This window comes from Lygodium microphyllum, chromosome 10, assembly GCF_053477565.2.
Source record: "Lygodium microphyllum isolate KBCC chromosome 10, Lygodium_microphyllum_v1.1.10, whole genome shotgun sequence".
In the NCBI taxonomy this organism is placed as follows: Eukaryota; Viridiplantae; Streptophyta; class Polypodiopsida; order Schizaeales; family Lygodiaceae; genus Lygodium; species Lygodium microphyllum.
This window is the reverse complement of record NC_141144.1, coordinates 6434710-6449175: the sequence shown is the minus strand read 5'-3', so window position 1 is coordinate 6449175 and position 14466 is coordinate 6434710. Positions and strand designations below refer to the sequence as shown.

Below are 14466 nucleotides of genomic sequence, written 5' to 3'. Positions count from 1 at the left end.
ATGACTATTCCCTTTGCAATGATGCAAAGTCTTGACAGCCCAAGAAATCTAAAAGATGCACATAAATATCATATCACATAAAAGTTGTTGTTGAACCACCATAATGTATGAACTCCCACTCAAAGCTACCAAGACTATTCCCTTTGCAATGATGCAAAGTCTTAAAGGCCCATGAAATCTAAGCTCCACAACAAGTTGTATGGATACCCATTAGGCCAAATGAGACCTTCTCACCATTAACGAGGGATAATGCTCTTTGTTTACACCACAATGATCAATTAGGACCCTGCTTGTGATTCATTTCTCCATAGTATGTGCATGGGTCATCATTTAGATTGCCATTTCCTTGAGGATTAGTGGTCCCCAATTATTTCTCCCCTAAAATCTTCTAGGTGGATCTTTAACAAATATTTCAAGATACGCTTACATTTTCCAAGTAATTTCCAAAGGCCCCTTTGGGAAGAAAAATCTCCAAGATGTTGTTCCAAATGAGAAGTGATTCTCGAGACTCGAGAAGTTAAGTAAGATACTTGAGATCCGAAAGATCCAATACTATCATTCTTAGTAATCGACAATGAAAAAATTCAGCTGGGTCATGTAATGAAGATCTTTTCGTGAATATAAGCATGAAACCTTGGACTGCAAGTGAAGTACTTGCACTATCAACCTACTACGACCCCTCCATTAACGTGTATTGTGTTCAGGCAGAGGGGAAGAAGGGCCTGCATGCAAAAGCCATCACTTGTAAGTGATGCATGGAAAAGCTGTCATGTGCAAGTACCGATATAACAAGAATGCTATTTCTACCCCTTCACAAAGGGATTTAGGCCACTAACAAATATGATAGAGCTTCTGAATCTGACAGTATTGTACTTCTGCAAGACATTTTCAAGATAACATATTCACAGCACCTTCAAAGTATAGATTACTTCACATATAGCAACGGTGAATGGTTATTCATTGGTGTGTCAATACAAAGAAATCTAGCAGGTGCCCTTAAGAGTTGTACAAATATGAAAGCACAATAGCATTGAAGAAAGCCCATTAACCTAAATAAGACCATAAAGCTCAGATGCCTGCTTTATGTCATCACATACTCTAGAGACAAGTTCCCTCTGTAGTGCAGTGCAGCCCTCTAGCCTAGATTGCTTTGACAACAGTTCCCAGCTCACTGATATTAAGACACTTATCTTCTTTTTATTCACTTTATAGCTCTGGTGTTCAGTCTTTCAGACATAATCAATGTTGTTGGACTGGACTTTAGGCGGTTTTAAAAATGCAGAAAATAACTTCCAATCTTTGTTTCTTTATGTTATTCAGTTACACTAAAATAGTTCAGGGCCCAGGGCACCAACACACAAGCTAAAGGAAGTTCAAGCTTTAAATGTCCATGGTGTCTCCATGCTAGCTGTGAAATGGTGAAGAAGATCAGGTTCTAATTTGATATTAAGCAAGCAGTAACACGTACCTAAATTACCTCATTTCTCATTTGAGCCCAGTTGTTAGAAGAGAACCTTGGAAAGTAATAAAAAAGATCCATCTGTAAAAATTGGCATTTCCAAAAACCCAAAAAAAAGCTTCGAGACTTTACAAGGTTCGGCTACCATTCCGTGTCATACGTTGTGAGCTTGAGAGTAATCCCATGTCATTTGATACCCTACAAAGAATTAGATATTATCTAAAGCCATGGAAAGGCTTTTGCCCATGTGCACGCACTATCCTCAAGGTCATGATGACTAAGGTTTTGCTGCTTGCACCTGACCAGTAAAGCCTTCACAAAGAATTTCTCAAGCAAGCCTTTACAAAAAAATCTCTAACTGAAGTTGGATGATCCCCAACTTTGTTCCAGATAACCACCTCCATCTCCATATGTTGAATTATTCTCATCCATGAAGCAATACAGTGCTGATTTGGTTGCTTTGGTCATCAATCTGTAACAGTCCCTGAAACCCTTGCAACTGAACATCTCAAGTTTCCTTTAGTATTGGAGCATTATTATGAAGAATATCATGGAGCTGCTTACAGATAGGTACAGCCTTCTCTAGTGACCCTTGCCTCCTTACAGATACATGCATGTTATGTCAAAGATGATCCCAAGATTATGCAAGCAACAAGCAGCTTGTTGGCAGAGTTTGCTGCTTGTAATGACAAAAAACTCTTAATGACGTCTGCTACTCTTAAACACCAGTTCAGAAAACTTTGAACTGAAGTATTTGTCAGCATGTGTACAGCAATGTGAAACTTTCCTTTTTTGCCCCAGACAAACATAGCATCTACCTTCCTGCACAAACAAAAAGCAAATTCATATCAGCATATTTTATATCCATCAGAGGTTAGTCCTGCTGAATTGACCACCTCATACAGTAAGTGGAAACCATACACCAAGTAAGGTTCTAACCAGGAAGCAAAAAGAGATCAGTCTTGAAAGGAAATTGCTAGTTGTATCTATTATTTCTAATTTAACATAATGTTTCTACCCATTTCGTGTCCTTACTTAACATGAATCTCTATTTTAGAGGGCTTCTAACTCTTCATTTTCTCTTCTGGTTTTTAGGTGCCTGTGGTTAAAATACAGTTGTAAGTGCTGTGACATGGCCTTCCACATCCTACTAATAGCATATTCTGTGCAACTAAGTACTTATTGGGCATTTGAACAGTGTTTTGTTGACATCAGTTTGGCAGTTAACCATTAGAGTCAAATTGAATCTTTGAAAGCAAAGAAAGATAAGTTAGCCTGGAAACTGTGAGCAAATAAGCCACCAATCCTCCTTTAAAGAAAAGATTAGTGTCTCTGATGGACTTGGCAGGTGAGATACGCTTAAATATGAAACACAGCTCTACAAGTGACCGCAGGCTGCATGTTGTGAGCTAACTACTCTCTGGAGGCATTGCTCTCACCCCCCAAAACCCCAAATTATATATATATATATATATATAACAACAGCAACAACAGGAACAAAATGAAAACCCAAATAAACAGAAAAAAACCCTCCTTTTGAAATACATCCCCCAAAAAAAAAACAATAAGACCCACTCTCTCTCTCTCTCACAGAAACACACCATGTGAATGTTGGTGTCCAAACAAGTCATTCAGACCCAAGCATCAAAGCACAATGCTAAAATTTCAAACATGAAAGTTCTCTACCAGCCTTATTGAATGTGGGAAAGAACTATCTAGACTTCTTGCTAAACTTATTCTTTTTGAAACTTGTATATGCAGCTGCAGATTACTTGAGTTTAAACATGTTATTTAAATATAGCAATTCCCTACATGCAATTGGTTCAAAAGATTCTCTAACCTTCAATACAGAAGCACCATATGGAAAGCTGAACTCTGCTTGAAGCTGCATCATCAGGGTCCACAAGTCCCAAACGTGTGGATCCACCATTTGTTGACTTTTGGCCATAGACAGCAGATCATTGTTGCCTTTTTTCCATGGATTAGCAATGTCCAGGCAAGAAACCAGTGATGAGAACAACAGCAAATAAAGAAGAGTGTCAAACTAGAAGAGAGATTGGATTTATTCACTGGAAAAATAAACATTAGGTAACCTTGGATGTGAATATTTTGAAATCCTTTCAAAAATGTCAGGCAGGCCTAAACTGTCTTGGCTGCATTGGTTCAGGCAATGTGGTCCACAGCCTGGCCAATAGAAATAACCAATGTTTGTTAGTTACAAAAACAAGAACTTCAAATGATCCTAATATATTCAAAACCAGACATGATAATAACTGTGACAGGTTCAATCCACGGGTTCAATCCAAGCGCGAGTATCTTAATCCTTATCCTAATGAATAATTGTAAAGGTTCATTCACTGTAAACGACTGTAAACCACAGAAACAAGAAAGAACCAAGGTCTTTATGAAGGATCTGAAAGTAGTCTTCACAGGAGCCTAGCATTCATGTAAATCAATCAGCTAATCCCAGCATTCAACCAGTTACTAGACCTAACACATGACATTTGAGAACACAAAGTGCACTCGGGAAGAAATCATGTTACAACAACAGCATGCTCTCTCACAGATTTTGCGGCTTATTTACAGAAAATATACATCCATAGAATCCATGAGCATGATCCTTTGGCATGTGTATGTCCTCTATTCTTCAATTCATAGCACTCACAGAAAAAAGTGGTGAGGTAGGCTGGAATAATAATTTTTCCCAATAAACAGACAATTATGATGGGAACTGAAGGCAATATGCTATACCCCACTCTAACAAACTCAACTACACTTCTACCTCAATTTCTAGGCTCCAGGCTCTCATCCAGACAAGTCCTCACATGCACATACATCACACCTACAGGCAAGTCTTCTGCCCCCATCATTCCATGTAACACTTTTTTATCTCATATATATATATATATGTCAAATTTCCAGCTTTTATTTGCCACGCAGTACATGCACCAAGGTCACAAGGTTCCAAAAATGGAGGACTGATCATGGTTATTGCTCACTCTTTAGAAATGTCTCCCTCTAGCCAGGCAAGTATGGATACCTGTCTGAACATGAGGTGCTAACTTTATCATTGCTCCTTAGGATTTTCCAATTCTTCTACGCCAGCAACCAAAACAGCTACTTGCCATATATACATGACGTAGACTTGTTATACTAATCAAGAACACCCAGATTTGGAGTAAAGATCATGCATGCATATGAATGTTGGCTGCATAGTTTTTTCCATACATTACCATATGGCAAATGCGTAAGGTTATGGAAGTATGGAATAAGATATGTAATATACATACTAGCATTGTAAAGTTAAACCTTTAAGTTTACATTATGAACATTGAAAAGATTAATCACTACATTGTACAAAAGTTAGAACTTGGAACCATGTAATAGAAGACTGATCATTTACGATTTATTAAACATTTGTGGCCATATGCATCAATGATAAATGTTTGAAATTTGAAGACTCATAGTGCATAAAACTGCATTTGTGGCCAAATAGATTGATGATAAAGGATTGAAATTTGCATTTGTGCCATTAAAAAAGCAACCATCAACTTTCCCCTTTTTTGCCAAGTGCAAGTAGGGTACTTTCGTACTTTTCCAATACCAAATATTTGTACATGTTTCATATTTTTACCATATATGTATGGAAAAAACTATGGTTGGCTAGTCTCTGCCACCTAACAAAAGTATGCCGCCTAGTACGTGCACCCCCATTTAACACCTCTGCTGGCTCCTCGGACGATGGAGTCCAACTTCGACTGCATGACTACCATCCAATGCTCACTTTGTGAAGCATCATCAAAAGAAACAGGTTCTTTATTGCAAGCAAGAGCAAGAAGTGCATGTACAACAAAGTGACCTTGTGTATGGCAATGGCTGCTCTAGTTCTAACTTCTACAATGAAGAAGAGCAGGCTGTTTACTGTCCTACAATGTACCCAACAAACAACAAGGCATTGTTTTAACTTCCCAAATAGCAGCCCTCTCATCAACCACCACATCCTCATTGGGCGCCTAATCAACAAGTTGAAAATCAAGCTGCTGATCAGCATGCAAATAGCACACTATTTTAACTTCCCAAATAGCAGCCCTCTCATCAGCCGCTACATCCTCATCAGGCGATGTCATGAGGACATGTATTTTTGAAACCTCGCTTAACATGTGGATTAATTTTTAATCACATGGTTAAATAAATGTTGCACATGTGAGGTATAATTGGGGTTAGAGTAAATTTATGAGCCTGAGACCTGAAGAAATCACGGGATGTCAAAAGGCCAAAGTTACTATGTTATGTCACACAAGTACTTGGTGGTATCTGGTGCCACTTGGTCGTCTAGGTCATTCATTTGGCCATAAGTATCAGTTGGTGACACTAGAGAAGTGGCGTTTAAATGTGCATAATGCCAATTTGATCGTCAAAGATGGTGTAAAGACACTCGGGAATGGAAGTTGCTTAGCCAATTTAATTATTGGCTAGTCATATTATTTTTCTGACACCGAAATAATTATTAGACTAATTTTCAGTATTTAAAGACTGAAAAATTAATATTTAATTATGAAAAATGCTGAAAAACCATTTGAGAAGGTTTGTCAAAAATGCCCATGCAAGACTAAAAAACGTCTTTAGAGGCTGGAGAGAGGCATTTTTATAAATTTAGCCTGCAAGAAAGAGAGAGGAGAGACTGCTGGTCTGATTTGCAGCCATTGGAGGACCTTCTGAGGCAACCAAGGGCAAGAGGAGACCAATCAACAGCAGGTGACAACATCTACAGGCTGTTGAGATGGGGCAACAGCAATAAATGATTGCTTTTCTTTAGTTCTTTGCATCTACAAGCTGTTGTGGCAAGGCAGCAACTGCATTTGACTGATTTTCAGTCATTCTTTGCGATAAAACTCTGAATTTTGTCTCTCTACAGGTTCTCTCTCATCTCCTAGTCATTTCACAGTCTTGCTCCAAAGATCTCAGCATTTGGACCCTTGGAGGCTGAGAAATTACAAATTTCTCTGCTGTAAACCCTAATTTACAACAAAAATTAGGGTTTAGCAGCAGCGTCGGGAAGCATGCCAAAAATTAGAAGCTCCAAGACTTGGATTTTTCAAGGCTGAAGGTGATTTTCAGCTAAATTTACGTGGAGGACTTGCCAACCATTGAATTTGGGGCATTTTCCATCTCCATCAAAGTGAGTGAAGGCCAATTAAGTGCCCAAATCAAGGGGCGAATCAGATTGAAGACTTGTAGGTCACTCTAGACAACAAGGGGAGTTTGGATTGCGAAGGGAATCGAGAGAATCCCATTTTAAATCAACTTTTTATTCAATAAAGCTAAAGAAATACCGAAAGCGGCGCCAATTTTGGGGCCAATCGGGTGTGCATTGTCCAAGATCAATAGGTAAATTTGTATTTTCAGATTTGCATCAATTGTTTGCTGTCATATTTAAGTTGTGATCAGGGAATTAACACCCATCCACGGAAAGAAGGCCGGCTACAAGCACCTAATCAACAAGTTGCAAATCAAGCTTCTGATCAGCATGCAAAGGCTGCTGATGATGCAGTTGTAACACCTCAATCGGCTGCTGAATAAGACTAAAATACAATCCACCACTTTGGAAAAAAGGGAATGTGTCAAACATGTCTAGTGGACCCATAAACGCTTGATTCAATTGTGTGAAAGGTTGACCTGCGTGTTCAGCAAATACCACATCCTAGTGAGAGTGAGAAATGGAAGAGAACCATGAATACGCAAAGGAGAGAGAGAGAGAGAGAGAGAGAGAAAGAGAGCAAGAGATGAAAGAAAGAAATCTACACTGACTGAAGACAAATGCTAAATACAAAAGCATAAACACCCCAAATCTGGAAGACCAGCATCCGCTGCTGAAAAATCAAGCCAACGCAGTTGGCAGCAGCTGATCATGCCGAAAATGCTGATGTGGCAGCTTGGAGCACTCACAATGTGGTAGGGGCAGCAGAATGATTGGAAATTGACTAACACACACTCGGGGGGGGAACCCCATTCTGGAAGACCAGCATCAAACACTGCTGGAAAATAAGGCTGATGCAGTTGGCAGCAGCTGATCATGCAAAAAATGCTGATGTGACAGCTTGGAGCACTCACAATGTGGTAGGGGTAGCAGAACAATTGAAAATTGACTCACACACACTCCTAAACTAACTAAAAGAAGAAATGTAGACTCTAGAATGAGCTGCCTCCTCCATCAAAGCACATGACAAACATGTCAAAGCTCCTAATGTCCTCGTCTACTCACACCCAGAGGCTCACAAGAAAGAGACGACAATGTATGACAATCGTGACTGCTAACACATCCTCTCAAATCCTAGATGTGGCTAAAGGCCGAAGAAGACGTAAATCCGAGGGTGACAAGAAGAGTGCCAATGCCAATGAAGTCTATCAATGTAGACCGCTGATAAAGAAGCTCCTCACGATCCTGGGAACCCCCCCTCTAAAACACTATGGGCCAGGGAATCCACAGCCACATCACCTAGAGAGTCCCCCTTTGAAAGGAATGGGGAGGTACGAGGGAACCAACGGAGGAGACGATGAGGGGTGGGAAAGAACCTATGGAATAGAGGATGCACAAGTGGCAACAGGTGCAGCAATAGATAAGTACCTCAAAGGACCTTGCATAAGAGAAAGGGAATGGAGCCTATTTTTCCCACTCTCCTGCCAATATGTATGGTGAACGATGAGTCTTTACAGCACAAGTTTTTGATTGGAAGCAATCATGTGTGAAATACATAAGTCTTTATATCCAACTAAATCTTTGAAAATTGTCGCACCTTATGAAGCAAGGAATGAAAGGAAGCAAATTCTAAGCCACGTGTGTCTTTGGATGCTTGGCATATGCTTTTGTCCCACACCAAATCAACACAAATTAGAAGATAAGGCTACTAAATGTATTTTTGTGAGACAATAATGTATTTTTGTGAGGCAATAGAGATGTCGTATTTATTGAAGATTTAGTACAACCATTGCTTCAATGCAAAAGTTAGCCTCCGATTCGCCCAAGAATGTATTATACACACCTTAACTACTCTTTAATAGCGGTTCATTAGATTTCGAATATGTCTTTTTGCTTATTGACAATCATGGACAATCAAACCTACAATATATGCACGCTGAAAATTAGTTAAACCAACAACAAACACTTGCAAAGTATTCCCTATGTGCCATTCAACAATACTTATGCAAGATGTTGTAGATCAAGATGTGGCTCAAAATAGAGAAGCAAAACAATTTCCTATATGGTTGCTAGAAACTCTTCATGATGGCAAACAACTTGCTCCTTTACCTTCTCACACAAGGGCCGATGCTCATCATGTGCAAGGACATTTACTAGATGTCCCTTTAATTGCTGCAACTTGCCATGAAAAGCCACTATGTCACAAAGATGCTCTTGACAGTAAGAAATGGCAAGCAGCCATGCAATCAAAGTTGGATGTTATCCACAAAAATGATAAATGAAATTTATCTAACTGACCCATTAGGTAAGTGTACTATTGGTACAAGGTGCATGTAGCATTGATTTTGAGGATTCATATGAACCAATCTCATGTAAGACAACCATCACATGTCACTACTATTACAATTTACTGACAATAAGAAATAGCAAATAGCCATGCAATCAAAGTTGGATGTTATCCACAAAAATGACAAATGAAATTTCCCTGACTGGTACAAGGTGTATGTATGATTTTGAGGATTCATATTAACCAACCTCACATAAGACAACCATCACATGTCACTATTGTTACAGTTTACTATGCTTAGCAAGGGCACCAATTGGATGTCAAGCACTCTTGACTAATGATTGTGCACGAAGAAGTGTGAAACCAGCCTTCCTCCTCGAGTCGTAAAACCTGATCAAGCACTTAATTACAACAATTAATTGAAGAGCATAAACTGAAATGCACAATTTACCTTAACAATCTTGGACAGTAGACACCCTATTGGCCCCAAAATTGACGCCCCTTTTGGTATTTCTTTAACTTTAATTGCTAATGGATTCAGTACAAGCTAAGTTTCATAATCTCCTTTGCTAATCCAAAAACCTGTTGCTGTACAAATAATCAAGAAGCAATTCAAGCCAATTGCCCCTTGATTTTCACACAAGACTTGCTCTAATGGAACCCCCAACTGGCCAAATGTTGCTCCAACTTACAATGGATTAGCTAGCATCTTAAATCCCTAACGATTCCTTGAATTTTAGGTGCTGATTTCAATGTATCATGCCTTTGAATGATGTCACGGATCCCAAGGTGGCTTCTAAACCCTAACTTTTGCAGGAATTTAGGGTTTACAAAAGAAATTCTCTTGCTGTCCACCGAATCTGACTGTGATCTTCTCCAAATGGCTGAGAAATGCTGAGATAACCTGAGTATGGGCTGGCAAAGGTGAGAGTGCTGAGATGAGAGAGAAATCTAGAATTCCTCGCACGCAATGCCTTCAATCTGATTGCTGCCCTGATTAGACTGCATTAAATGCAATCGCCTATTGTTCCAAGCCTCATAAATGCTGTCACCTGATCAGCCAAGCTGTCATCAGCCCTTGGGAAGAATTCTCATGCTATCGTCTGCTTCTTGTAGGCCCCAAATGGCTGTTGCTTGCTGCAATGGCTGATTTCTACACAAGAAAATGGATTGCCAGCCTTCCCCCTCTTTCACACACAACCTGCCAATCCTGAATGGTTCTCCACCAGCCCCCAAAAACGTTTCTCACTCCAAGAAGGAAGGCTGGTTTCATGAGGAGGCAAAACAGTGATCACCTATCAATTTAGGTGATTGATTTAGACAACTCAGTCCCTACTATGATAGTAATGAATTTTACAAAGACTGCCATTGACTTTAACAACCAATTTCAAAGTAGTAGCAAAGCTAGCAAGCTGCTTAAGCAAATTCTTAGCTCGAGTAAAATATGCATTCATAGTATCACCTTCTAGTTCATTTGTAAATCCAATCGCTTATCCGAGTACGTTCTACATGCCTCATTCCTAGTCTGCTTGAAACCAACCTTCCTTCTCAGCAAGGGTGGTGAAAACCTGATTTAACTCAAATTACGCCATGCATTAAATATGCAAACCTAGAAATACATACTTTACCATGAAACCAGCCTTCTAATTGTAATTTTCATCTTTAATTAATTAAATTTCAGAGTTAAATTCTGAAAATTGATTAATTATCCATTTGACCCTACCTAATAACTAGCTAGTGTTCATTCACAATTAATGTGCTAACCTTCTAGACATTTAATGGTCCCAACATTAATTGGCTTTGGGCTTGCATTAATTTATTAATTAATGCCTAGTTCTGACAATGTCACTACAGGACATTTAATGGCCTAGACCCCAAACTAACACCAAGTACCCACAAAAGTTATAACAAACCTTTTGTATATCAATTGTTATCAAGACACATTGACTTAATGATTCCAAATTAATTTGATGCTCACGTGGTTTGAAAGGCGATTTGTATTATTTAAGTGTTTCAAAATATAACTAAACATTCATCTTTCTATTTAAGGGTGACCAACAGCCAGAACACCCTAAATTTATATTTACGTCATCATTGACGAGATGCCCAAGAGAAATTAAAAGTTTAATCGAGTAGTCAGATTGAACCAAAAGCTCAGATGACTAAGACTTTCACACTCGGATAGTCACATTGACTAGAAGCCCATATAATGAGTGGTTTCAGAAAGTGAAACCAAATGCTCATGATCGAAGAAACCAACCATGAACCGGTGAACCTATATAATGAACCTCTCCAGAAGCTAAATTTGGTAACTTTCAAAAATAGGAGTCACCAAATTTAGCTTCTAGAGAGCTTCATTATATAGATTCATTGGTTCATGGTTTGTTTCTTCGATTATGAGCATCTGGTTTCACTTTCTAAAACCACTCATTATATGGGCTTCTAGTCAATGTGACTATCTGAGTATAAAAGTTTTAGTCATCTGAACTTTTTGGTTAATCTGATTGCTCGACTAAACTTTTAATTTCTCTTAAGCATCTCGTCGATGACAACCCAAGTATAATTATAGGGCGTTCTAGCCATTGGCCACCCTTAAATAGAAATATGAATGTTTAATCATATTTTGAAACACTTAAATAATACAAATCACCTTTCAAAATTCATGAGTATCAAACTAATTTGGAATCATTGAGCCAATATATATTGGTAACAATTGATATACGAAAGGTTAATATAGAAGTATCTCTCTAGCATAACTTTGTATAACTTTTACTGATGCCTCCTAATATTCACTCAGGGTACTTAGGCTATCACCATGACTTAATTGACTTGCATTTCACATATGCACCTCACATATGCACAACTTAATAATGCCAAAGCTAAGCATTAAAAATACTTATACTTATAGCATCATTAAAGGGATGCAAGTTTGTCCTAACTGCTCTTTGTAGCCATGGTATGATTCCTTGATTTATTCTACACAGAAAAACAAAATCCAAAAAATTAAAGCCAAGAGTATGCCAATAAAAGAGAACTTGTAGAAGCCCTTAAAACTTTAAAAATCATATTACGTTAGGATTCAGCAATACAAGCACACTCACACTCACTCACAATGAACAAGTGAACAATCCCTATGGTACAAAAGTATCATACCCGCTGACGAGGGTTCACTCAAGAAAAAATCCTTCTCTAGCTCCAAGGTAAAAAGTGCCTATGGATAAGGAAGCATTCACACCAAAACTACGGAGGAACACGATAAGTGTAATGTATCTTGCACCATCTCTCTCTTTTTTTTTTCATAAACACACACACACACACACACACTCTCTCTCTCTCTCTCTCTCTCTCTCTCTCTCTCTCTCTCTCTCTCTATATATATATATATATATATATATATATATATATATATATATATATATATGTGTGTGTGTGTGTGTGTGTGTGTGTGTGTGTGTGTGTGTGTGTTTTCCAATGTAACATTTTGGTCTCATAGACTGATTTAGCCTTTTGTAGATATTAATATAACTTTCTTATTTCTTCTCTCTCTCTCTCTCTCTTAGAGCACAATTTCATTCTTAGATGTTAACTTAGCCTCACTATCATTTGCAACAGCTCCAATTATAGAGATTGAAGGTGCAGCTTGTATGAGCCAGGGCAGCAGCCAAAGTAGACACCTATGCATGGGCATCAGCTTGGCAACCTCGAAGTACCATAAGCAGCAAGTTTTGCAGCTGTTTTTCTTCTCTCTTCAAGACTAGGTATTTCCATGTCCTAGGGTTGAGATCTACACTTCTTAGAAATCTCACAATGTGAACACTTTCTAGACACTTCTTTAGCAAAGAAAGCATTTGTGGGGACAATTCTATCACTGAGAGAAACAAATAAGCAGTTCATGAGGACTAAGCTCCACAACTCTGGACGGGTTTGCATTGTCGAAATCCAGCTCAAACTAATCTATCATCATGAAGGTTTAGCCGCATGGAGTCTATAGATGGGGACTTGGAGGATCCAAAGCTAGTTTGAGTCCAATAGCTTTAAGTGCCAATGCCACTGAGCATCCTTAGAATAGGCATGATGCAAGAAACAACTGGAAAATCAGTTATTTGTAAGCAATTCGGAGCAATCTCTTAATGGTTTAAAAAAGCACCCAAACAGGCCCCAACTAGAAAGTTGAAGCCAATAGGTATCCACGTCTTGAGCAAGAGCATTCATTCATTCTATCTCCCTTTTGTGATTACCTTCTTACTAAATATCTATTATGCTGCTGTAATTAGTGTTCACCCATTCAAGAATCACTCCCTTTGGGTTTCTGAAGGCTGGTCTCATTGTTAGAGCCAACAGCTTAGTAACTCTCAAAACCTTGAAAACTTTGTGTTTTCCTTTCCAGCTTCATTGTCATGAAAGATATGATGAAGATGCTACATTCATGGCAATCACCGCAAATGACCTTGCCTTGGTTTGAGGTAAGACTTAGACAACTTTGTCATGATAAAAAAGAAGTCTACATGGGCAATAACACCAAACAGTGATGGTCTTTTTGGTCTTAGACGGATCATGGCTCCTATGGTTTTGGATAAAAGTTTCAGTCCCCTATGTCCTACTTTCCTGCCTATGTTATGCCTTTCAGCTTTTCAACCATTTTTAGCTTTAGTCTTAATATTTCCTCTCACAACACATTTTGGTCACGTTTTCCCAAAAGCATGGCTCAAATCATTTCAGATTTGAAAGACAACTACATACAACTAAGATATTTTTGCCTAGACCATAATCTTCAACTTCCTGAAGCCTTTGGAAATGCACTTTTTGGAACTGGTAAAATATCTGACCTTCAAAACTGATTTCTGAGCAGCAGGCTCTAAGTATATCGTGAATCACTTGATTTATTCTTTCAGTTTGGCCATCAATTTGAGGATGGTATGCTGTGTTAAGCATGATTGAGTCCTGACGGTTTCTCTTAGGTAGGCTATGAAATCAGAAGATGTCTGAGGATTTGAAGGTTGTCTTTATTGGGAAGATGTAGGCAATCTTGATGAGCAGATCTACTACGAGTAAGATAAAGCATAGCCTGTCAAAGTTCAGAAACTAATTGCTTGAGAGAACATTCAGCAACTACGGCAAATGGGCAGACCAACTCTGTCACAAATCCAAATGTTTTTCAAAGGATGTCACAACATCAATATCTAAAAAACAACACCCAAAGAAAAAGTGACAAACATGTCTCAAAAGAATCTTATGCATGCATGGACAATGCAAAATGAGGATTTCCGCCTTCAAGTTTTCAACATCTTAATCGTCTCACAGGGCCCATGCCTCCGGACCAATCACTGAAAGCGAGGCCTCTACACATCCAAAATTGTGCCTTGGAAATCTAGAGAAATTCGTTGAATTATGATCCTTAGGCAATTTAGGTCAATCCATACCCTACCAAATAGGTCTGTTCATACATCTGGACAGGTCATTCATGTTGACTGGGTCCTCTGATTTCTAATTCCTGGAGGAATTTCAAAGAATCATAGATCCAGT

At 38.7% G+C, this 14466-nt stretch overlaps 1 protein-coding gene across 5 annotated transcripts in view; it reads right to left on the bottom strand.

Annotated features, from left to right (window-relative positions):
* Window positions 1–1326: 1326 nt before the first annotated feature.
* Window positions 1327–14466, bottom strand: part of LOC148029674 (uncharacterized) — a 56681-nt gene continuing 43541 nt past the window's right edge. The window contains exons 4-6 of one of the 5 annotated variants that reach the window (XM_087685951.1): window positions 3553–3643; window positions 3300–3427; window positions 1330–2281 (exon numbers count right to left, since the gene is read on the bottom strand). In XM_087685951.1, the coding sequence (XP_087542077.1) occupies window positions 3418–3427; window positions 3553–3643 (101 nt within the window). In that variant the 3' untranslated portion in view covers window positions 1330–2281; window positions 3300–3417. The other 4 variants (XM_087685949.1, XM_087685950.1, XM_087685952.1 and 1 more) reach the window with 4 other exon arrangements.